Source organism: Entelurus aequoreus, linkage group LG21, assembly GCF_033978785.1.
Source record: "Entelurus aequoreus isolate RoL-2023_Sb linkage group LG21, RoL_Eaeq_v1.1, whole genome shotgun sequence".
NCBI lineage: Eukaryota > Metazoa > Chordata > Actinopteri > Syngnathiformes > Syngnathidae > Entelurus > Entelurus aequoreus.
Window position 1 is genome coordinate 16,869,470 of NC_084751.1, and position 26,216 is coordinate 16,895,685.

Genomic DNA, 26,216 nt, shown 5'->3' on the forward strand with positions numbered 1-26,216 from the left:
CCGGACGCAAGCCGGGAGTCCGACCGGCTGAGCCTACTCCCCCCACCCCCTTTTTGAGGGAGCGGGAAGTGAAGACGGCCACGACCCCCTGTGCCCCGGGTCTTCTCCTCTTTTTCTTCCTCTTCTTTGTCTTCTTCTTTGCCTTTGCCTTTGTCTTTTTCTTTGTCTTTTTCTTCTTCTTTCACTACTTCTCTGGGGGGGCCACTCGCCTTTGTTTTGATTAAATGTTGTCCTACCTTTTCCTGCTCGGATGTAAAAAGAAACATTTAAAATAAAGAAAATAAACAGCTTCCAGCCTAGCCATGATCCAACGCAGACTTGTACTATGATGAGGTCTGTTGGATACGATTGCTGTCAGAACTTCAGCTAATGAGACAACTTTGACAAACAAGACTTTTTGCTTTGGGTCCTAGGAAATGTGAAACATTTTCTCATGTTTTAATCTTTATTTAATGATTAAAAACATAAGAACTGAAGATCATGAAGTTATTTACTTACATGTGTTTCCATTTGTGTAGATGAGGGCGTAACAGTGCACACGCGTATAAAGCACCCGAACGACTTAAAAAAACATTACGTACCCTTTCTTCTTGTTAGTGTGTTGTGATGTTAAAAACAATTAACTTTTCATTGCGCATGTATAACTTTATTGATGATTAAATGTGTTATAAATCCACAAAAGTTTTGCAGTGGCACACACACGTATGTGCGCTTCAGGCACTTAAACATTCAAGAGGTTTCCTTGGCTCCTTGGCAAGGCTAGAATATACTCTTACGTCATGTAGCTTGCATCCCATCTGACGGCGTCTTGTTTGATTTATATTTTATCAAGTATAGCTCGGTTGGTAGAGTGGCCGTGCCAGCAACTTGAGGGTTGCAGGTTCGATCCCCGCTTCCGCCATCCTAGTCACTGCTGTTGTGTCCTTGGGCAAGACACTTTACCCACCTGCTCCCAGTGCCACCCACTCTGGTTTAAATGTAACTTAGATATTGGGTTTCACTATGTAAAGTGCTTTGAGTCACTAGAGAAAAGCGCTATATAAATATAATTCACTTCACTTCACTTCATCTTCCTACACTGAAACTACGTGAGAGGCACTGTGTCACTATGCAACGGATTAATGATCAAGTCATTATTAGTTAAATATTTTGAATGTTTAGGAGAATCTCCTGAATGTTCTAATGCAAGTGTTTGTATTGAACACCAAAATGTATTTCATGTCCATTAGATGACTTTTGTTTGCACTGACAAAGTATATGCTTTAAAAATTTAATAAAAACAAAGCACACAACTTGCATTTAGCTTTGATTGATTGTTGTTTTAAAAACGTACTTAACAATGTTTTTATCATTGTGTACCAACAGGACAGATGCCGACGCATGGACCAGATGATTCGTAAGCCAGCACGTTCTTTTGTGTGTGTTGGGAATCAGTTTTTTTTTTTTTTTTTTCAGTATTTATATAATAACATGACAAATCATAACATTTAAAAAAAAAAAAAACATCATACTCACCATTGATGCTGATTATTTATAGAAAAACCCAATACATCCTCAGCAGTAGTTTGCAATACTCTTCTTAAACCAGTTGTAGCTGGTAAGTACTGGTTTGGATGGGGCAAACAAACCCCGGACACAAGCTATTAGGGCCGCGAATCTTTGGGTGTCCCATGATTCGATTCAATATTGATTCTTGGGGTCACGATTCGATTCAAAATCATTTTTTTTTTCAATTTAACATGATTCTCGATTCAAAAGGATTCTCTATTCATTCAATACATAGGATTTCAGCAGGATCTACCCCAGTCTGCTGACATGCAAGCAGAGTAGTAGATTTTTGTAAAAAGCTTTTGTAATTGTAAAGGACAATGTTTTATCAACTAATTGCAATAATATAAATTTGTTTTAACTATTAAATGAACCAAAAATATGACTTATTTTATGTTTGTGAAAATATTGGACACAGTGTGTTGTCAAGCTTATGAGATGCGATGCAAGTGTAAGTCACTGTGACACTATTGTTCTTTTTTTTTTTTTTTTATAAATGTCTAATGATAATGTCAATGAGGGATTTTTAATCACTGCTATGTTGAAATTGTAACTAATATTGATACTGTTGTTGATAATATTCATTTTTGTTTCACTACTTTTGGTTTGTTCTGTGTCGTGTTTGTGTGTCCTCTCAATTGCTCTGTTTATTGCAGTTCTGAGTGTTGCTGGGTCGGGTTTGGTTTTGGAATTGGATTGCATTGTTATGGTATTGCGCTGTATTGTTTTGTTGGATTGATTAATTTAAAAAAATAATAATTAAAAAAAACAAAACATTTTTAAATAAATAAATAAAATAAATAAAAATAGATTTTTTTTAAATGAGACTCGATTCTGAATCGCACAACGTGAGAATCGCGATTCCAATTCAAATCGAATTTTTCCCACACCCCTACAAGCTAACCAGCTATGTGGTTAGCTGACCCCTTACCATGTCTAGTTTTCTGCTTTTGAAAATGGATTTTAAGAACGTATGGCACCAAGTAAATTTGTCATTTTAGGCACTTTTGATCTGATCAACCAATTAGACGACAGAACAATTCTGATGTTGTGGTACACCTGCATGCAGGCCCTGAGAAGCAAATCTGAAATCTGATTGGTTGAAAAAACAGTCCCTTTGCTAATATAGTTTAGATTATATTGGGCCTGCACTCCTGATTCTGAAGGCCTTGAGTAGATTACATCTACATGGACACATATAGAAGCTGGAATTGTTTGGACGAAACAATCGGAACATACACATAGGTACTGGAAGCAGTGTAACCAAAAGACACGCTACAAAATGAAGATTATAGACTGTAGAATAAATTAATACACAGAAAGAAATGGTAGAATTTAAGTTGCAAATGTAGATAAGTATTTCTGATAGTGTTTAGGCTTGCAGGGAAGGCTTCGCTGGCTCTGACCACCCACCACTAATTATAACAGGATATAAATATAACTATATCAACTAGAAAAGCACTTGGTAGGGCGCAAAACCAGCGCCAGGCCGTATCTCAGAATAGTAAAGAATATTTTTTTTAAAGTCCTGAATCCAGACAGTGATTCAGATCACCCCCAAAATTTAATCACTTGTTCTTTATTACCTTTTCTGAAACTTTCATCAAAATCCGCCCATAAGTGCGTGGGTTCAAGAGTGGAATGAAATAAGCAGAATGAACACTCTTGTCAGTCATCCACTCTACGCTAGCATACACAAACAAAAGTTGCAGCCTCGTAACATAAACATAAGGCAGTGTAGTAGAAATGATCCAGATCACCCCTGAAATCTACAGTTAAAAAAAACAGAGTTTATTTTAAAGTACTGTAGAGATGTATTTCGAAGTGAAATGTACAAGCGAGCACACTTATCTTTGCAGTGACATATGCATTGACCGGATCGCTGACCATACAATAACCTGCGCCTTTCAGTTAAGGTTGAGGGAAGGTAAAGACCATGTGCGCTGAAAATAAATTGTGCAATTAATCTGCGTTTTTTTTAATGCGATAGTTTGGTGATTAATTGCATGCGTTAATACATTATCTGTGACAGCCCTAGTTTCTAACTAACACACTGACAGACACTCTCTCTGCAAAAATAAATCACATAGTCAAAATAAAGAGGTATTATTTAATGAATGCAATTGCTCTGCCACACCCGATACAGAGAACAAATGATAAATTATAAACATGTAGAGACAGAAAGGACATGCTGTCATGTAAATAAGATGACCATGTTTGGTTCATTCAACAAAGTAATGTATAGACATGGTCCACTTTTATTTATGTATAAAATTAAAATGAACTCTCACACAAGCTAGAAAAATCCATCCATTCATTTTCTATACAGTTTGTCCTGTTATAAATGATTATAATTTGACCTAATAATTGATTATTGATGAAAGTTTGTTTCTACTACTCTTAGGTCACAAGAAAAAGGTTTCTGCCAGCCATACCGTGGCATTGCTTGTGCACGCTTCATCGGCAACCAGAGCATTTATGTGGAGTCTCTGCAGATGCAAGGAGAAAGTGAAAACCGCATCACAGGTAGGACAAGTCATCCACAAGTCACAGTATGAACATTTCTTATCTTGATTATTGTGACAAAAATGATCACAGTTATCATTATCATCGCAGTATTTTTAAATGGGCTCAAAATTTTCAAAAAGTACTTAAACTGAAATCTTTGAACCAAGTTTTATTAAAAAAAACCTCACAAACAACACATTGAAATTTCCTTTGTGGGAGAAACACTGTTTCATGGACCTCAAGTCGAAATTCAATGTGCATATGAAAGCAACACAAGCATTATAAACAGAGTAATATGGTAGAAAAAAAAAAAATAAATGTGAACATTGTGCAAGATTGCACATAAGAGATGAAAAAATTAAAACAACATTTTCCAAGGTGGCACCTGATGGCCATAAGACGTAACTGAACTTTGTGTCCATGTAGATCAGGGGTCACCAGGTCGCCCGTAAGGACCAGATGAGTCGCCCGCGGGCCTGTTCTAAAAAAAAAAAAAATAAATAAATAAATAAATAAATAATTTTTTTTTTTTTTTTTTTTTTTTTTTTTAAATTAAATCTACATAGAAAAAACACAAGATACACTTTCAATCAGTGCATCAACCCAAACAACCTCCCCCATGCACACTCATCCACACCCACTCACACAAAAGGGGTTATTTCTTTCTGCTACCAATATTCTGGTTCCCACAACATAGACAACACATCTGCAAGGGACACAGTCCCTGCAGCACACATGATTGTATAGGCTGCTGGTCCACTAACATTTTCATTAATTACTATTTTTTATGTAATTATTTTTATATTGTTTTACTTTCTTTTTTATCCAAGAAAATGTTTTTTATTTATTTATCTCATTTTATTTTATTTTTAAAAAAAGGGCCTTATCTGCAACAGACCAGGTTGTCAATGAAATTAGATTTGTTTAAAGGGTTTTTTAAACCAGGCCCAGTCCAGATAATGTCCAAGTCGGACTCAGCAACACACACCTTCATTCATGTACACAGAAAAAAATTAGGGAACACAACAGATTGCATATAATTTATAAACAAAATTACATTTTCAAAATAAGCATTTATGTACAGTCCAGATTATGTCCAGGTCACTCAAATTAGGGAACACAACAACAGATATCATATAATCTATAAACATAATTATACTTTCAAAATAAGCCTTTGAGGACTTCTCATCTTTTTTTTAATGTTTTTTGGCATCATTATCGTTTTCAACCATGTAACTTTCTAAAGTTAGAAAATACTGAATAAATGTTTTAAAGAAAGTAATACTAAGTGAATATCTGTTTTTGGCCTTAAAAATAAACATTTTACCGAGTACTATAATTAAATTGACTAAATCATGATTGTCAATGAACTCTCCTAAAATAACAGAAAACACATTAAGCTTCATAAACAAACCAATCCTTAAACACATTTTTTCAACTTCCACCCAAAACAAAGACACAATATGACAATACCAAAACAAATGCAGGGTGGATTCAGGCTCCTGACAACAAAATCGGCAATCATCTGACTCTGTCATATTCCATAATTTTAACATTTTCCCTGTGGGTAAGAAGTAATATATAATTTGAATTGGAAAATAACGATTTTGCACATCGATAGTGGTTTTATAGATTAGTTTTAATATGGCATCCCATGGCAACGGGCAGTCAAAAAAGTCCTCCCATTTTCCATTTGTGTTGTATGAGGCAGCCTTCAAAGATTACTTTATTAAATAAAAACTATATATTTTTCTATTTATTTTAGTTCCTTTTTGCCAACTAGAATTTCTTATTAGAGGTTTACAAACTAATAATTTAGTAGTTCCATAATTAATTATTTGTTTCCATCTTTTCCCAATTACTCCAGTTAGTTGATAAAATGAAAAGCTTGAGCAAGCATCACCATACCTAAATTCATCATACTTCATAATTTTACCATTCTCATTGATAATATCATTGACAAAAATGATTCCTCTTTCAAACATATGTTTCCAAAAGAAAGGCTTTCCATCTATTACAATATTAGAGTTCATCCATATTAACTGCTGCAAAATATCGTCTCTTTTTTCTGGCACATAAAATTGAAAACACCACTATGAGTGGATTGTTTCCTTTATGAACCCCGCCATGTTTCCCAGCAGACTCTCAGGGAGGGGATCACTTGTAAAAAAGGATACAATTTCTTTTGATACAGTACATGTTTTTTGTCCAACAGGACATTTGTGTGCCACTCAATGTTTAAATACATCTTTGGAACAATTGATGCTTTTAAAGACAGACACATAGCTTCAAGGTTGAGAAGTTTCAGGCCCCCATATTCATACTCTGTGTACAAAACCTTTCTTTTAATCTTTTCTGGTTTGCCGTTCCAGACAAAATCGAAGACCCTCCGCTCATAAATCTTAAAAAAGTTTTGTGATGGAGCTGGTATTCCAGACAAAATCGAAGACCCTCCGCTCATAAATCTTAAAAAAGTTTTGTGATGGAGCTGGTAATGACAAAAACAAATAAATAAATTGAGGAATAATTAACGAGTTGGTAATAGACATTTTACCATACAAGGTTAGGGATTTCCCTTTCCATAATTGCATAATTTTGTCCAGCTTTCTTAGTCGATTATCATAATTTACTGAGCCTAGATCTTCCAGATTTTCTGGGACAACAACACCAAGTATGTTAACTGGTCCATCTGTCCACAAAACAGGCACTTTGCATTCCATTCGAAAGGACGTTCCCTTTAGATTTTCGATTCTTAACATTTTACATTTATCATAATTAAGCTTAAGGCCAGATTGCTGTGAAAATATGTCCAAAAGATTAAGAAGGTTCCGCAAACAATGAGGAAAAATCTTATCTTTGTGAATCAGCCTTTTCTGACATGAACTTCATCAAGAACAAACACAGAACACGCCTCACTGATGCACATCTGCAAGACTCACTCAGAGTTGCAGTGTCAAGTTACACACCAGAGTACAACACACTAGTTAACAGAATGCAATGCCAGGCTTCCAACTAACTGACAAAGAAACAGATAACAGATTTGGTGTCCAGTTCAAAGTGTGACATGATTTAAAAATTTGAGAGTTTACTTTTGTATTTTACATGAGTTATTATTTGTACAAACATGGTGCAAAGTAATTCATGATTTGTTAAAAAATATTAGTGGCTAGCTAGTTAAAATGGGATATTGTGATTTCACAAGACTGTCTTAGAAGTGATCATTTGAAAATGTTCAATTTGAAAAATGTGCACTTAGAGAAAATATAAAAATAAAGTGTTGCATATTGATATTTATCTGTTTCTATATATATTTATTGTGAGAAATCATTAAGATGATCAGTGTTTCCACAAAGATAAATATCATTAATTATTAATAATAACAGAGTTAAAGGTAAATTGAGCAAATTGGCTACTTCTGGCAATTTATTTAAGTGTGTATCTAACTGGTAGCCCTTCGCATTAATCAGTACCCAAGAAGTAGCCCTTGGTTTCAAAAAGGTTGGTGACCCCTGATGTAGATAAAAATTGTGTTCATGTATGAAATCTAGTCTCACACAAAGGGATGCACGATTATGGCCAAAATAATCATTAAGATTATTTTAATCAATATTGAAATCATGATTATTCATTATGTTAGGTAACAGTGTTGGGGTGGGGCGTGAACGTGACACCATCATGTAATTTGTAATGTCTAATAAAAAGGTTGTAGATACACGTTATCCATATACAAAACCCAAAACCAGTGAAGTTGGCATGTTGTGTAAATCGTAAATGAAAACAGAATACAATAATTTGCAAATTCTTTTCAACCTATATTAAAGTGAATAGACTGCAAAGACAAGATACTTAATATTCAAACTTTTTTGCAAATATTAGCTCATTTGTTCATAACTTTTGTGAACAGAATTTCTAGGCGCAGTCAAGGCGTTGAGGGGATCCGGTTTGGTGGCTGCAGGATTAGGTCTCTGCTTTTTGCAGATGATGTGGTCCTGATGGCTTCATTTGGCCAGGATCTTCAGCTCTCACTGGATCGGTTCGCAGCCGAGTGTGAAGCGACTGGGATGAGAATCAGCACCTCCAAGTCCGAGTCCATGGTTCTCGCCAGGAAAAGGGTGGATTGCCATTTCCGGGTTGGGGAGGAGACCCTTCCCCAAGTGGAGGAGTTCAAGTACCTCGGAGTCTTGTTCACGAGTGAGGGAAGAGTGGATCGTGAGATCGACAGGCGGATCGGTGCGGCGTCTTCAGTAATACGGACGCTGTGTCGATCCGTTGTGGTGAAGAAGGAGCTGAGCCGGAAGGCAAAGCTCTCAATTTACCGGTCGATCTACGTTCCCATCCTCACCTATGGTCATAAGCTTTGGGTTATGACCGAAAGGACAAGATCACGGGTACAAGCGGCCGAAATGAGTTTCCTCCGCCGGGTGGTGGGGCTCTCCCTTAGAGATTGATTGATTGATTGATTGAGACTTTTATTAGTAGGTTGCATTAGTAGGTTGCACAGTGAAGTACATATTCCGTACAATTGACCACTAAATGGTAACACCCGAATAAGTTTTTCAACTTGTTTAAGTCGGGGTCCACTTAAGATCGGGTGAGAAGCTCTGCCATCCGGGGGGAGCTCAAAGTAAAGCCGCTGCTCCTCCACATCGAGAGGAGCCAGATGAGGTGGTTCGGGCATCTGGTCAGAATGCCACCCGAACGCCTCCCTGGGGGGTGTTTCGGGCACGTCCAACCGGTAGGAGGCCACGGGGAACACCCAGGATACGTTGGGAAGACTATGTCTCCCGGCTGGCCTGGGAACGCCTCGGGATCCCCCGGGAAGAGCTGGACGAAGTTGCTGGGTAGAGGAAAGTCTGGGCTTCCCTGCTTAGGCTGCTGCCCCCGCGACCCGACCTCGGATAAGCGGAAGAAGATGGATGGATGGATATATAGCTCATTTGGAATTTGATGCCTGCAACATGTTTCAAAAAAGCTGGCATAAAGTGGCAAAAAAAAACTGAGAAAGTTGAGGAATGCTCATCAAACACTTATTTGGAACATCCACAGGTGAACAGGCTAATTGAAGACAGATGGGGGCCATGATTGGGTATAACAGCAGCTTCTATGAAATGCTCAGTCTTTCACAAACAAGTATTGGGCAAGGGTCACCTCTTGGTGAACAAATGCGTGAGCAAATTGTCGAACCGTTTAAGGACAACATTCCTCAACGACCTATGCAAGGAAGTAAGGGATTTCACCATCTACGGTCCATAATATCATCAAAGGGTTCAGAGAATCTGGAGAAATTGCCGAAAACCATCTGTGGGGAGGCGGGGCCGGCAGATAGACAACGAGGCAGGGCACGCCGGAGCCCGCTCCAAGATGGCGGTGAGGAGCCGTGGCCGGCGGACCCGCGTCCAAATGGACTACAGGTGCGTGGATCGCGCAGCTGGGCAGAATTAAGTGATCCCTTCTCAGTGTTTAAAAGGACGGCAGCCGAGAATGACAGGGCAGAAGGAGGTGGAGAGCCAGCAGCAGATGCAGCGCGCGAGAGGAAGAGGAGCCAGAGAGAGGCGGACGCTGAGCGAGAGCGCAAGAGAGAGGCGGACGCAGAGCGAGAGCGCAAGAGAGCCCTAGGGAGACGACGACGTGCTGCTGGAAAGCAGACGGAGGAGCGAGCAGAGCGAGGCAAGTGCTGAAAAGAAATCCGCAAAAGACTTTGATTTATTGAAAAATAAAAGAAAGTCAACCCTGCTCGAAGCAATGTCCTTTCTTGATGGTCCTGCGAACCCGGTCGACGGCACGAGTCGTTCACATCATCATTGAACGCCCGTGACCTACGATCCCTCAGGTGGTACTGCATCGAAAAGGGATGTGTAAAGGATACCACCACATGGGCTCAGAAACATTTCAGAGAACCACTGTCAGTAACTACAGTTTGTTGCTACATCTGTAAGTGCAAGTTAAAACTCTACTATGCAAAGCGAAAGCCATTTATCAACAACACCCAAAAACGCTGCCGGCTTCGCTGGGCCCTATCTCATCTAAGATGGATTGGAGTTGCATAGGCCATGGATGAAGTGCTGGCTGTCCAGAGTCGGGACCCCGGGTGGACCACTAGCCTGTGCATCGGTTGGGGACATCTCTGCGCTGCTGACCCGTCTCCGCTCGGGATGGTTTCCTGTTGGCCCCGCTGTGGACTGGACTCCCGCTGATGTGTTGGATCCACTGTGGACTGGACTTTCACAATGTTATGTCAGACCCACTCGACATCCATTGCTTTCGGTCTCCCCTAGAGGGGGGGGGGGGGGGGGGGGGGGGGGTTACCCACATATGCGGTCCTCTCCAAGGTTTCTCATAGTCATTCACCGACGTCCCACTGGGGTGAGTTTTTCCTTGCCCGTATGTGGGCTCTGTACCGAGGATGTCGTTGTGGCTTGTACAGCCCTTTGAGACACTTGTGATTTAGGGCTATATAAATAAACATTGATTGATTGATTGATTGATTGATGCAAAGTGGAAAGGTGTTCTGTGGTCTGATGAGTCCACATTTCAAATTGTTTTTGGAAACTGTGGACGTTGTGTCATTCGGACCAAAGAGGAAAAGTACCATCCGGATTGTGCTAGGCGCAAAGTTCAAAAGCCATCATCTGTGATGGTATGGGGGTGTATTTGTGCCCAAGGCATGGGTAACTTACACATCTGTGAAGGCCCCATTAAAAGCCTACTGAAATTATTTTTTTTTATTTAAACGAGGATAGCAGATCCATTCTATGTGTCATACTTGATCATTTCGCAATATTGCCATATTTTTGCTGAAAGGATTTAGTAGAGAACATCGACGATAATGTTCGTAACTTTTGGTCGCTGATTAAAAAAAGCCTTGCCTGTAGCGGAAGTAGCGTGACGTCACAGGTTGAAAGGCTCCTCACATTTCCCCATTGTTTACACCAGCAGCGAGAGCGATTCGGATCGAGAAAGCGACAATTACCCCATTAATTTGAGCCAGGATGAAAGATTTGTGGATGAGGAACATGAGAGTGAAGGACTAGAGTGCAGTGCGGGACGCATCTTTTTTCGCTCTGACCGTAACTTAGGTACAAGTTGGCTCATTGGATTCCACACTCGCTCCTTTTTCTATTGTGGATCACGGATTTGTATTTTAAACCACCTCGGATACTATATCCTCTTGAAAATGAGAGTCGAGAACGCAAAATGGACATTCACAGTGACTTTTATCTCCACGACAATACATCGGCGAAGCACTTTAGCTACGGAGCTAACGTGATAACATCGGGCTTAACTGCAGATAGAAACAAAAGAAATAAACCCCTGACTGGAAGGATAGACAGAAAATCAACAATACTGTTGAACCATGGACCTGTAACTACACGGTTAATGCTTTCCAGCCTGGCGAAGCTTAACAATGCTGTTGCTAACGACACCATTGAAGCTAACTTAGCAACGGGACCTCACAGAGCTATGCTAAAAACATTAGCTATCCACCTACGCCAGCCAGCCCTCATCTGCTCATCAACACCTGCGATCGACGGAGCGACGAAGGACTTCACCCGATCATCAATGCGGTCGGCGGCTAGCGTCGGATAGCGCGTCTGCTATCCAAGTCATAAAGTCCTCCTGGTTGTGTTGCTGTAGTCCGCCACTAATACACCGATCCCACCTAAAGCTTTCTTCTTTGCAGTCTTCATTGTTCATTAAACAAATTGCAAAAGATTCACCAACACAGATGTCCAGAATACTGTGGAATTTTGCGATGAAAACCAAGCTTTTTGTATTGGATACAATGTGTCCGAATACTTCCGTTTCAACGATTGACGTCACGCGCATACGTCATCATACATAGACGTTTTCAACCGGAAGTTTAGCGGGAAATTTAAAATTGCACTTTATAAGTTAACCCGGCCGTATTGGCATGTGTTGCAATGTTAAGATTTCATCATTGATATATAAACTATCAGACTGTGTGGTCGGTAGTAGTGGGTTTCAGTAGGCCTTTAATGCTGAAAGGTACATACAGGTTTTGGAGCAGCATATGTTGCCAACCAAGCAACGTTATCATGGACGCACACCCCTGCTTATTTCAGCAAGACAATGACAAGCCACATGTTACAACAGTGTGGCTTCATAGTAAAACAGTGCGGGTACTAGACTGGCCTGCCTGTAGTCCAGACCTGTCTCCCATTGAAAATGTGTGGCGCAATATGAAGCTTAAAATACCACAACGGAGACCCTGGACTGTTGAACAACTTAAGCTGTACATCAAGCAAGAATGGGAAAGAATTCCACCTGAAAAGCTTATACATTTGGTCTCCTCAGTTCTCAAATGTTTACAGAGTGTTGTTAAAAAGAAAGGCCATGTAACACAGTGGTAAAAATGCCCCTGTGCCAACTTTTTTGCAATGTGTTGCTGCCATTAAAGTCTAAGTTAATGATTATTTGCAAAAAAAACAAGTTTCTCATTTCGAACATTAAATATCTTGTCTTTGCAGTCTATTCATCATTTGAATACCTGTGTGCTATGTTGAAATGCTCTCCCAAAATTCTCTTGTTAATTATCTACAGGCCACCTAAATATTCTGCACATTTTTTCGATGATTTTACTGAATTATTTTCTAGCATCTCCACTGACTTTGACTGCCTGGTTATAACTGGTGATTTTAATTTTCATATTGACGATTTGAATGACAAGGGCGCAAAATGATTTTTTACTAGGGACGGCGTGGCGAAGTTGGTAGAGTGGCCGTGCCAGCAATCGGAGGGTTGCTGGTTACTGGGGTTCAATCCCCACCTTCTACCATCCTAGTCACGTCCGTTGTGTCCTTGGGCAAGACACTTCACCCTTGCTCCTGATGGCTGCTGGTTAGCGCCTTGCATGGCAGCTCCCGACATCAGTGTGTGAATGTGTTTGTGAATGGGTGAATGTGGAAATACTGTCAAGCGCTTTGAGTACCTTGAAGGTAGAAAAGCGCTATACAAGTATAACCCATTTATCATTTATTTACTATTTTAGACACATTTGAACTGTCTCAACATGTGAAAGATGCTACTCATTGTAAGGGACACACTCTGACCTGATTATCACAAAATGTCTCAATGTTTCTGATGTTCTTGTGATTGATCCTTCATTGTCTGATCATTTCTGTGTTTTCTTAATATTTCTGTAATTCCGGACACACACACAGAATCAAAGAATGTCAAAAAGCGGTACATAAATGAACATGCTAATGTCCCCTTTTAAAACACCATCTCCTCACTACCACCTCTAAACCCATGTCCTGCTGATGATCTTGTAAGCAACTTTAATTCCAAATTGTGAATATCATAGATATCATTGCACCTGTTACAGGTTAAAACGATTTCTGGTAAGCAAAAGGCACCCTGGAGAAAATCTGCTGTTGTAACAGTCCAGAGAAGAGAATGCAGGAAGGCTGAACGAATCTGGCGGAATACAAACTTCATATTCACCATGACATCTATAAAAAGAGCCTCCAGGCCTACAATTTAGTCTTAAAAAGTGCTAGAGAAACATTCTTCTCCAATATCATAAACAGCAACACAAATAAGGCCAAAACCCTATTTGCAACGTTGACAGACTGGCCAAACCCCCAACACAAATACCAGCCGAACTCCATTCCACGCAGAAATGCAATGAGTTTGCATTCTTTTATACTGATAAAATTGAAGGCATCAGACGCGCCATCAATATCTCAAGTAAAAAAGTTGGATCACCAACCCATTTAGACAAAAGTAACACTGCAATGATGGAAAGCTTTAATGCCATAGACTCTAAAACTCTAGTGGAAAACGGTGACAGCTCTAAAGTCATCCACCTGCTGCCTTGATGTTTTACCTACCAACTTCTTTAAGAATGTTTTTGACTGCCTATCAACAGACGTATTGCAAATAGTTAATAAATCTATTCAATCGGGCAATTTCCCGAAGGCTTTTAAAACTGCAGTCATTAAACCTCTTCTAAAAAAGCAGAGCCTAGATGCCTCTGTTATCAACAACTACAGACCAATTTCAAATCTACTCTTCATAAGTAAAATATTGAGAAAGTTGTCCTCCAACAACTGGCTGCCACAACAACTTCCAGTCAGGATTTCGAACTCTTCATAGCACAGAGACGGCCCTTCTTAAAGTTATAAATGACATCCGTCTAAACACAGACTGGCAAAACTTCAGTATTACTGCTATTGGACCTCAGTGCTGCATTTGACACTGTCGACCACTCAATACTTTTGGACAGGTTGGAAAACTGGGTGGGGATCTCAGGCACAGTTTTAAGCTGGTTCAAGTCATATCTACAAGATAGGAACTATTTTGTTTCCATTGGTGACTTTGTATCAGAACCAACCAACGTAACGTGTGGAGTCCCCCAAGGTTCAATCTTGGGGCCGACTTTATTTAACATCTATATGCTCCCACTAGGACAAATCATGCAAAATAATAACATTGACCATCATTGCTATGCCGATGACACCCAAATCTATGTAGCGCTATCACCAAATGACTATCGCCCCACAGATCTTCTGTGCCAGTGCATTGAGCAAGTCAAACACTGGATGTGCCAAAATTTCCTACAACTAAATGAAGATAAAACTGAGATAATTGTTTTTGGTGCTAAAAAAGAAAGGTTTAAAGTCGTCCAACACCTTCAATCACTGTCCCTGAAAACCTCAAATAAAGCCAGAAATCTTGGGGTTATTTTAGATTCTGATTTACATTTCGACAGTCACATCAAATCAGTAATAAAATCGGCCTACTATCACCTCAAAAATGTAAAAAGACTTAGAGGGCTCATGTCAGCTCAAGACTTTGAAAAACTTGTACATGCCTTTATTACCAGTAGACTAGACTATTGTAATGGTCTCCTTGCAGGTCTTCCCAAAAAAACTGTCAGGCAGCTACAGCTTGTTCAGAACGCTGCTGCTAGAGTTCTAACAAAGACCAAAAAATGTGAGCACATTACACCAATTCTTAAATCCTTACATTGGCTCCCTGTACATCAGAGAATTGATTTCAAAATCCTCCTGCTCACATATAAATCACTACATGGTCTAGGGCCGAAGTATATCACTGATATGCTCCCACTATATAAGCCCTCTAGATCACTAAGATCTTCTGAGACCAATCTGTTAGTGGTTCCCAGAGTAAACTCAAATCAAGGGAGCGCATCATTCAGTCACTATGCAACAAATAGCTGGAATAAACTTCCTGAAGATGTCAGACTCTCCCCAACTCTGACTACTTTTAAAAATAGACTGAAGACTTTTATGTTCACCTTAGCTTTCAGCTAAATCTTTTAATCTTTTAACTTTTAACATCCGCACTGTTTTTATTTTTATTGTCTGCATTTTAATTTTGCTTTTATTTTCTTTCATTTCACTTTGTTGTCTGTGAAGCACTTTGAGTCTGCCTTCTGTATGAAAAACGCTATACAAATAAAGTTGCCTTGCCTTGCCTTGCCTATTCAATTGAATATAAGTTGAAAAGGATTTGCAAATCATTGTCTTCTGTTTTTATTTACGAATTACACAACATGCCAACTTCACTGGTTTTGGGTTTTATATTTAAAGACAATATTAGTTTTTTGTTCATTATTAGTAAAGTATCAACGTGTCATCTTTTTCTCATTACATGATGCCTTTATCTCTATTTTTATATTTTGATGGAGCGAGAGGTATTCTTTAAGTTATGTACATTTATATGTGCTAATGATTGTACATTTGATGACAGAGTCATTCAGAGTTTGAGCAGAAATATGTCGTATAGGAATTAACTATACACCATAAAATATTAACAACATGCTATGTCACATGAATGGTTTTCAATGAAAAAAACACAAGTAATGTAAAAAAAAAGTTTTGATATCAAAATAAAACACAAAGCAGTTTGGCTAATGAAAATAAAATGACTTTGTTTCCGGAAGTAAGCAGTGTTGCCTAAAATGCATTAATAAATTACGTTTTTTCTGTAATTACAAAATTTTAAACGGTATTACTAACCGTCAAGAATTTTATTGCAGTTTATCATTATACTGTTTACCGTTACATTCCTAATCTACAACAATGTGACCCTGTGTCTGTACTTCCTCCTTCTCAGCTGCCCTCACAATGATTGGCACCTCCACTCACCTGTCAGATCAGTGTTCCAAATTTGCCATTCCGTCCTTCTGCCATTACGTTTTCCCGCTATGTGATGAGGGATCCCGCAGTCCTAGGCGACGTCAAGTCTGTCGGGACGAGTGCGAGGCCCTTGAGAATAATCTGTGCCATGCCGAGTACAGCGTTGCCCGAGCCAACCCCATGATCCTGATGCAGCTAGAGCTTCCACGCTGCCACCTGCTGCCTCGGCCTGGCACACTCGATGCTGCTTCCTGTATGAGGATAGGCGTGCCGTCCGAAAAACTACACACACGTAAGCAGTAGTACAGATGCAGTGGACTTTGCGGAAATGTGTTGGTCTGATCAGGCTTCACTAACATTTTACAGAGTACCCAACAGACCAGAGCTGCTACAATGGAAGTGGTGCTGACTATAGGGGCACCGTCAGCGCCACAACATCAGGTCATCACTGCCAGCCGTGGAGCACTCAGTACCCTCACAGTCACCATCTGGTCCAGGAGTACCCTGAACTATGGGGCAGCCACAACTACTGTCGCAACCCAGGAGGCCAGATGCAAGCTCCCTGGTGTTTCACCTTGAACCCCCGGGTCAGGGTAGACATTTGTGACATTCAACCTTGCCGTAAGTAACACGCTGTCAACATCGAAATCTTAACCGTTAAAACATATTTCAAATTTGGGGAAGCAAGCATGTCCAGTCAGCGTTCACCATTTTTTATTTTTCTAATAGCTGCAAAGTCTGCAAACCAAGCTGATGACACAACAAACAAGTAATAAACAAATAAATAAAGCACAACATTAAAACAGAGACCAGTGATAGTAAGAACACCAAAGTGATTGTACTGTGTGCGTGCATGTAAATACTTGCCAACCTTGAGACCTCCGAATTCGGGAGATTGGGGGCGTGGGGGGGGGGGGGGGGGGGGGGGTCGGGTCGGGGTCGGGGTTATTTATAGCTAGAATTCACTGAAATTAAAGTATTTCTTATATATACAAACCCCGTTTCCATATGAGTTGGGAAATTGTGTTAGATGTAAATACAAACGGAATACAATGATTTGCAAATCATTTTCAACCCATATTCAGTTGAATATGCTACAAAAACAACATATTTGATGTTCAAACTGATAAACATTTTTTTTTGTGCAAATAATCATTAACTTTAGAATTTGATGCCACCAACACGTGTCAAAGAAGTTGGGAAAGGTGGCAATAAATACTGATAAAGTTGAGGAATGCTCATCAAACACTTATTTGGAACATCCTACATGTGAACAGGCAAATTGGGAACAGGTGGGTGCCATGATTGGGTATAAAAGTAGATTCCATGAAATGCTCAGTCATTCAAAAACAAGGATGGGGCGAGGGTCACCCCTTTGTCAACAAATGCGTGAGCAAATTGTTGAACCGTTTAATAAAATCCTTTTTCAACCAGCAAGGAATTTAGGGATTTCACCAGCTACGGTCCGTAATATCATCAAAGGGTTCAGAGAATCTGGAGAAATCACTGCACGTAAGCAGCTAAGCCTTTGACCTGCGATTCCTCAGGCTGTACTGCATCAACAAGCGACATCAGTGTGTAAAGGATATCACCACATGGGCTCAGGAACACTTCAGAAACCCACTGTCAGTAACTACAGTCGGTCGCTACATCTGTAAGTGCAAGTTAAAACTCTCCTATGCAAAGCGAAAACCGTTTATCAACAACACCCAGAAATGCCGTCGGCTTCGCTGGGCCTGAGCTCATCTAAGATGGACTGATACAAAGTGGAAATGTGCTCTGTGGTCTGACGAGTCCACATTTCAAATTGTTTTTCGAAACTGTGGACGTCGTGTCCTCCGGACCAAAGAGGAAAAGAACCATCCGGATTGTTACAGTATAGGCGCAAAGTTGAAAAGCCAGCATCTGTGATGGTATGGGGGTGTATTAGTGCCCAAGACATGGGTAACTTACACATCTGTGAAGGCGCCATTAATGCTGAAAGGTACATAGAGGTTTTGGAGCAACATATTTTGCCATCCAAGCAACGTTACCATGGACGCCCCTGCTTATTTCAGCAAGACAATGCCAAGCCACGTGTTACATCAACGTGGCTTCATAGTAAAAGAGTGTGGGTACTAGACCGGCCTGCCTGTAGTCCAGACCTGTCTCCCATTGAAAATGTGTGGCGCATTATGAAGCCTAAAATACCACAACGGAGACCCTGGACTGTTGAACAACTTAAGCTGTACATCAAGAAAGAATGGGAAAGAATTCCACCTGAGAAGCTTAAAAAATGTGTCTCCTCAGTTCCCAAACGTTTACTGAGTGTTGTTAAAAGGAAGGCCATGTAACACAGTGGTGAACATGCCCGTTCCCAACTACTTTGGCACGTGTTGCAGCCATGAAATTCTAAGTTAATTATTATTTGCAAAAAAAAAAAAAAGTTCATGAGTTTGAACATCAAATATCTTGTCTTTGTAGTGCATTCAATTGAATATGGGTTGAAAAGGATTTGCAAATCATTGTATTCCGTTTAGGCAGCACGGTAGAACAGGGGTTAGTGCATGTGCCTCACAATACGAAGGTCCTGAGTTGTCCTGGGTTCAATCCCGGGCTCGGGATCTTTCTGTGTGGAGTTTGCATGTTCTCCCCATGACTGCGCGGGTTCTCTCCGGGTACTCCGGCTTCCTCCCACCTCCAAAGACATGCACCTGGGGATAGGTTGATTGGCAACACTAAATTGGCCCTAGTGTGTGAATGTGAGTGTGAATGTTGTCTGTCTATCTGTGTTGGCCCTGCGATGAGGTGGCGACTTGTCCAGGGTGTACCCCGCCTTCTGCCTGAATGCAGCTGAGATAGGCTCCAACGACCCCCCGCGACCCCGAACGGGACAAGCGGTAGAAAATTGATGCATGGATGGGAATGTATTCCGTTTATATTTACATCTAACACAATTTCCCAACTCATATGGAAACCAACACTTACCTTTCACTATTTGAATAGCCTTTGTTCTGCCATTTGAGTACTGGCGAGCGATCTCTGAATCCGGGAACATATCCTTCACGGATTTGTTGAAAACATTCGCAAATCAATCAATCAATCAATCAATGTTTATTTATATAGCCCTAAATCACAAGTGTCTCAAAGGGCTGATGAGAACGGGATGTCGCTTGCAAGGTGGCCCATAATACTGCGTTGCCGCCGCCTTGTGCTTCTCTGACCGTTCATGGGTGACTATATCCATTCGGCCACCGTGTTATGGGTAATAGATAAACCTTTGGATAACGGAGACATATATAATAGTCTCCTTTTCAGGTGAGAGGACGCTAAAGGCAGTGCCTTTAAGGCACGCCCCCAACATTGTTTGTCCGGCTGGAAATTTAGGACATTACTACTTGCCGTAGTTTTGAAGCAATGCATGATGGGAATCCGGATGTTGTGTGTCAGTGTATTAACGTGCTGGCTGGAATAAACACACGCTGAGAAATAGCTCCGTGCCTGCCTACTTTTTGGGTTATAGATAAACCTATGGATAACGGAGACATATATAATAGTCTCCTTTTCAGGTGAGAGACAACGCTAAAGGCAGTGCCTTTAAGGCACGCCCCCAATATAGTTGTCCGGCTGGAAATCGGGAGAAATTCGGGAGAATGGTTGTCCCGGTAGATTTTCGGGAGAGGCACTGAAATTCGGGAGTCTCCCGGAAAATTCGGGAGGGTTGGCAAGTATGTGTGAATGTGTTTCTGTTAGTACAATCATCCCTACCCATTCCCCCCCAACCCACACACATTGTTGTGTGCATTTGTGCTTGTGTGTTCCTGAGCCAAATCACCACAACCACTCACCTACGCACACACCAATGTTGCCAGTTACATTGAAAAAGTAATCTGATTACTGATTACACCTTTAAAAAGTAACATAGTTACTTAACTGTCAGTGCCTCACCAGCCATGAACCTCACCGCACGTCACTGCTGTATATATATATATATATATATATATATATATATATATATATATATTTATATATATATATATATATATATATATATATATATATATATATATATATATATATATATATATATATATATATATATATATATATATATATATATATATATATATATATATATATATATATATATATATATATATATATATATAAGAAATACTTGACTTTCAGTGAATTCTAGCTATATATATATATATTTATTTTATTATATATATATATATATATATATATATATATATATATATATATATATATATATATATATATATACCGGTATATATATATATATATATATATATATATAAGAAATACTTCACTTTCAGTGAATTCTAGCTATATATATATATATATTTATTTTATTATATATATATATATATATATATATATATATATATATATATATATATATATATATATATACCGGTATATATATATATATATATATATATATATATATATATATATATATATATATATATATATATATATATATATATATATATATAAGAAATACTTGAATTTCAGTGTTCATTTATTAACACGTATACACACACATAACACTCATCTACTCATTGTTGAGTTAAAGGCCTACTGAAATGAATTTTTTTTATTTAAACGGGGATAGCAGATCTATTCTATGTGTCATGTTTGATCATTTCGCGATATTGCCATATTTTTGCTGAAAGGATTTAGTATAGAACAACGACGATAAAGATCGCAACTTTTGGTATCTGATAAAAAAAAGGCATTGCCCCTACCGGAAGTAGCGTGACGTAGTCAATTGAACATATACGCAAAGTTCCCTATTGTTTACAATGATGGCCGCTTGAAGTGAGAGAGATTCGGACCGAGAAAGCAACTATTTCCCCATTAATTTGAGCGAGGATGAAAGATTTGTGGATGAGTAAAGTGCAAGTGAAGAACTAGTGGGGAGTGGAAGCGATTCAGATAGGGAAGATGCTGTGAGAGCCGGGGGTGACCTGATATTCAGCTGCGAATGACTACAAAAGTAAATAAACACAAGACATATATATACTCTATTAGCCACAACACAACCAGGCTTATATTTAATATGCCACAAATTAATCCTGCATAAAAACACCTAGGTGTTTGTTATGCTAGCTCCTAGCTCCTATGCTAGCTCCTAGCTCCTAGCTCCATATAAGCCGCCAATCCAATTCAAACACCTGCACAACACACACAATCACTCAGCCCAAAAGACTGTTCACCTAACCCAGTGGTTCTCAAACTTTTTTTGTCATCCCCCACTTTGGACAAGGGGGAGTTTTCAAGCCCCACCTGCCCCCATCGCCCCAACAGAACACTAATGCCAAGCTTAACGTTTTCAAATTTATCGAACATCAACTAACATCAAGTTTTATACATTCAAACTCAATAACATAAAATAAAATCAAGTTCAATAATAAATAAAATAACTGTGCAGCTGTGGTATAACTTGCATCAAGTTCAATATCAAATAAAATAACTTGCATCAATTCAATAATAAATAAAACAAAAGTGTTATAACTTGCATCAAGTTCAATAATAAATCAAAAAAAGTGTTATAACTTGCATCAAGTTCAATAATAAATCAAATAAAAGTGTTATAACTTGCATCAAGTTCAATAATAAATCAAATAAAAGTGTTATAACTTGCATCAAGTTCAATAATAAATCAAATAAAAGTGTTATAACTTGCATCAAGTTCAATAATAAATCAAATAAAAGTGTTATAACTTGCATCAAGTTCAATAATAAATCAAATAACTTGCATCAAGTTCAATAATAAATAAAACAAAAGTGTTATAACTTGCATCAAGTTCAATAATAAATAAAACAAAAGTGTTATAACTTGCATCAAGTTCAATAATAAATCAAATAAAAGTGTTATAACTTGCATCAAGTTCAATAATAAATCAAATAACTTGCATCAAGTTCAATAATAAATGAAAATAAAAGAGCCACTTTGCAATCTTTGCCAAAAAAAGGAGGACAGGGCAAGTGAACATGAGTTTTACAGTACTCCAGCATTAGTGGCTGCAATTAGCCTGTTTTGCACTGCACAGCTTTTCAAATCGGGGTTGCAGGCTTGACACTGCCACTGTTAAAACCTCATTGAGTTCGGGGCTGAGCTGCCTTGACGCGAGTGTTTCCCGGTGAATGACACATTGTGTCCAATGCGCATTTGGCGAAACCCTCTTTATTAGAGCCTGCAGCCCGTTTCTTGACTTTGCCATGCGCGCCATCAGAGCAAAAGCCCACACAGTTTTCCCATTTAAGGTCGTGTTCTTTGAGGAAACTGTCCATTATCTTGAACAGCTCATCAGCAGTGGCTCTATTTTTTATGTATTTGCAAAACAGCAAATCCTCGCACAGTGACTCGCCATTCACAAAGCTTCCGCTTAGCCCTGCCCCCATTAGTTACTGTTGCTGCCTGTCAAACTTTCGCTCCTACCTAGAAATGTAAAGCATACAAAAAAAATAAGTAATTTACATGTATCTCTATAGCGGATTCCACAGACAGAATCACAAAGTGATTTCCAGTGTGTATAGAAAATGAAAGCATAGTAAAAAAAAATAAAAAATAATATAATAATAAAAAAATAAAAAAAATAAAAGTGAAATTTCCTCCCGTTCCTCGCGCCCCACCTGTCATGTCTCTATTCTCACCAGTGTCCCAGTTCTCTACAGGCGTCTGTGTATCGAAGTCAAAAGTCCTCCTGGTTAGAGTCTCTGTTATCCGAGTTCTTCGATCTTGACTGCATCTTTTGGGAATGTAAACAATGAAACACCGGCTGTGTTGTGTTGCTGCTGACTTCCTTCGCAAAATACGTCCGCTTTGCACCGATACATTTCTTCTTTGCTTGCTCAGCTTCTTTCTCCATAATGCAATGAACATAATTGCAACAGATTCACCAACACAGATGTCCAGAATACATCCAGAATGAGATGAAAACAGCTATTTCGTATTGGCTTCAATGTGGAAGCCATACCTGTGTTCTACTGGCTACGTCACGCGCATACGTCATCCTCAGAGGTGTTTCGAACTGGAAGTTTAGCGGGAAATTTAAAATTGCACTTTATAAGTTAACCCGGCCGTATTGGCATGTGTTGCAATGTTAAGATTTCATCATTGATATATAAACTATCAGACTGCGTAGTCGGTAGTAGTGGGTTTCAGTAGGCCTTTAAGGGTTGAATTGTCCATCCTTGTGCTATTCTCTGTCACTATTTCTCTAACCATGCTGAACACCCTCTCTGATGATGCATTGCTGTGTGGCACGCACAAAAGGGCTTTCATCAAATGCACTAGAGTCTGGAATCTTCCATCTCTCCCTAGCATGGCCCAAAACCAGTCAATCTTTGCTTCCTGAGGAAGATCTTCACTGCTAAGCACTTGGTAGTCCACTACTTCTTCCCGGAGGCTATCCAGATCCAATCGCAGCTGCGGCTTGGAACTTACAAGCGTATTTCTTCATCTTACTCGTCGTCGGCGTCGCCATGGCTGTATCTTCCTCGTTCTTCTGCTTCGTCTCCTTGTTGTGTGAGCAGTTGTGCACGGCACTCTCTAAAAGTCGTAGATGTTATTGTGACATATGCATGTACAGTAGATGGCAGTATTGCCCTGTTTAAGATCGTCACAACATTGCTGTTTACAGCAGACGAACTGCTTTACAGTAGACAAAAACGTGACTGCTGTTGTGTGTTGTTACTGCGCTGGGAGGACTTTAATGAAACTGCTTAACAATAAACCCACATAAGAAACCAAAAACTCGCCCTCGATCTTTCTACAGTTATAACGTGATTGGGCAGGCACGCTGTTTATATTGTGGGAAAGCGGATGTGGAAACAGGCTGTCCTCACTCAGGTCTGCATGGAGCTGGAGGGGGCGTGGCCTCCAGCTCCGGCTGAAAATTGGGAGATATTCGTGAGAATATTTGTCCCGGGAGGTTTTCGGGAGAGGCGCTGAATTTCGGGAGTCTCCCGGAAAATGCGGGAGGGTTGGCAAGTATGATTGATATAGTTCTGTGAAAATGATTGTCTTCTGTGCAAATTTAAAGAAAGTTAACATACAAACGTAGAAGAGTTTTTATTTATGCTTTATTTAGTTTTTTGTTCAATCCTAGATGGGCTTTGATTTAAAGTATAATTGCTTTGTAGATACACTGAGATTAAGTCTAAATTCATTGTGTTCTTCTGTTGTTTTTGAAACTGCACCAATTTTTTCCTCAGAATTAGAATTAGTGACATACACATTGTCAGAATGTGCTTGTTCTATTTTGGGCCAAAGTACAACAAAGAAAACAATCTGAAGTTTTTAAGTTATTATGCCATGATTTTACCCGTCCGGCCCACATGTAAATAGATTTCCTTCCATGCGGCCCCTTAGCTAAAATGAGTTTGACACCATCTCTATAATGTTAGCGGTTATAATAACACTAATACTTGGGGTTAATATTTAGGTCACAAGATGTAAATGAATTATGGTTGGTGGTTTTTCAGTGATTTTAGAGGGCTTTATGGGAGCAATAGACGCATTACGTCAATATGACATTGACGCCATTACTAGCTGACTTTTGCTAACGTTTATTTACAAGTTAAAATGCACACAAAAAAAAGAAAAACATATGAGTTTTTGTCTTATGTAAGGATTGTGAATGAGAGACAAATTTCCCCAAAAAGTGCAGTTCCCCTTAAATACAAAAAGTCAAATTAATGTATATGTATGTATTTTAGCATTCACACATATTTACCTGAACATAATAAAATCTAAATCCCTGATTTAGATTTGGTCTGGTCTGATCAGTGGCATATTTGGTGGTCCAAAGCAGTCATTGGGACTCACCACATAACAAAAACAACATAAAATTTAGCATGTTGTTACAAACTACTGTGCGAGCTTACACATCACTGCACAATAAATATAACTTATTCCAACTTTAACTGTAGGCCTAATTGATAGGAACATTATTTGAGCGCTTAATTACTCACATATTTGTGATGAAACGCTTTACTCACCACGTCATTTCTGCATCATACACTGTTGTAGATCACATACATTGGATAATTTTAATAAAAAAAATTGATTCTTCTATTCTCCACTGTACTTGGGTAACTCCACTCAAGTCTGCAGCGATATGGAATGGTCAATTGCGTGATGGTGGGGTATTTTAAAACTATCATGATTAAGCATTTTGATGTATTATTAACAGCTCAAATCAAGACAAAATATATAAATGATTGTTTAAAATAGAAGAACATCTTATGTATTGTTTTAGAAATCTTGCTGTTTGCCTAATTGGACGCCCCTGGGTCTGATCACCACTTTACATGTGGTTTATCTTCGTGCTGAAAATGTGACTTGTGCCGAAGATGCGGTCAGTCCTCGGGACACAAGAAGACTGCAATACATATTTTTGCAATGGAAAATGATAAAACAGTAACGCACACTGACTTTGGATAAGTAATTATAATCCGATTACTGGTTTGAAATTGGTTGAAATTAGCAGCACAGTGACGCAGTGGTTAGCGTTTGTGCCTCACAGCGAGAAGGTCCTGGGTTGGAATCGTCCATGGTGTACCCCGCCCAAACACTTCATCCAACCATCCATCTATCCATTTTCTACCGGTTGTCCCTCTTGGGGTTGCGGGGGTGCTGGAGCCTATCCCAGCTGCTCCCGGGCGGAAGGCCCCCGAAAGCAACCAGAGTGTACCCCCTCTGGACAAGTCGCCACCTCATCGCAGTGCCAATACAGATAGACAGACAATATTCACACTCACATTCACACACGAGGGACAATTTAGTGTTGCCAATCAACCTATCCCCAGATGCATGTCTTTGAAGGTGGGAGGAAGCCGGAGTACCCGGAGGGAACCCACTGCATCCATAAATGAAAAGGCTAATGTACATAAGTAGAGAATAAGCAGGTATGAACAAAACATCATGAGCATTATACTGGTAACTAGGTATAGGTAAAACAAAAAAAATTTTAATATCATGCAAAGGTTCCTTTATTCCAGCATTTGGATTTACAA

General features: G+C 39.4%; 1 protein-coding gene across 1 annotated transcript in view; it reads left to right on the plus strand.

The window, feature by feature from the left end:
- Positions 1 to 26,216, plus strand: part of ror2 (receptor tyrosine kinase-like orphan receptor 2) — a 147,191-nt gene that overhangs the window by 98,029 nt on the left and 22,946 nt on the right. The window contains exons 4-7 of the mRNA XM_062031076.1: positions 1,366 to 1,396; positions 3,953 to 4,074; positions 16,162 to 16,476; positions 16,551 to 16,805. Of these exons, the coding sequence (XP_061887060.1) occupies positions 1,366 to 1,396; positions 3,953 to 4,074; positions 16,162 to 16,476; positions 16,551 to 16,805 (723 nt within the window). The remainder of the gene's footprint in view (positions 1 to 1,365; positions 1,397 to 3,952; positions 4,075 to 16,161; positions 16,477 to 16,550; positions 16,806 to 26,216) is intronic.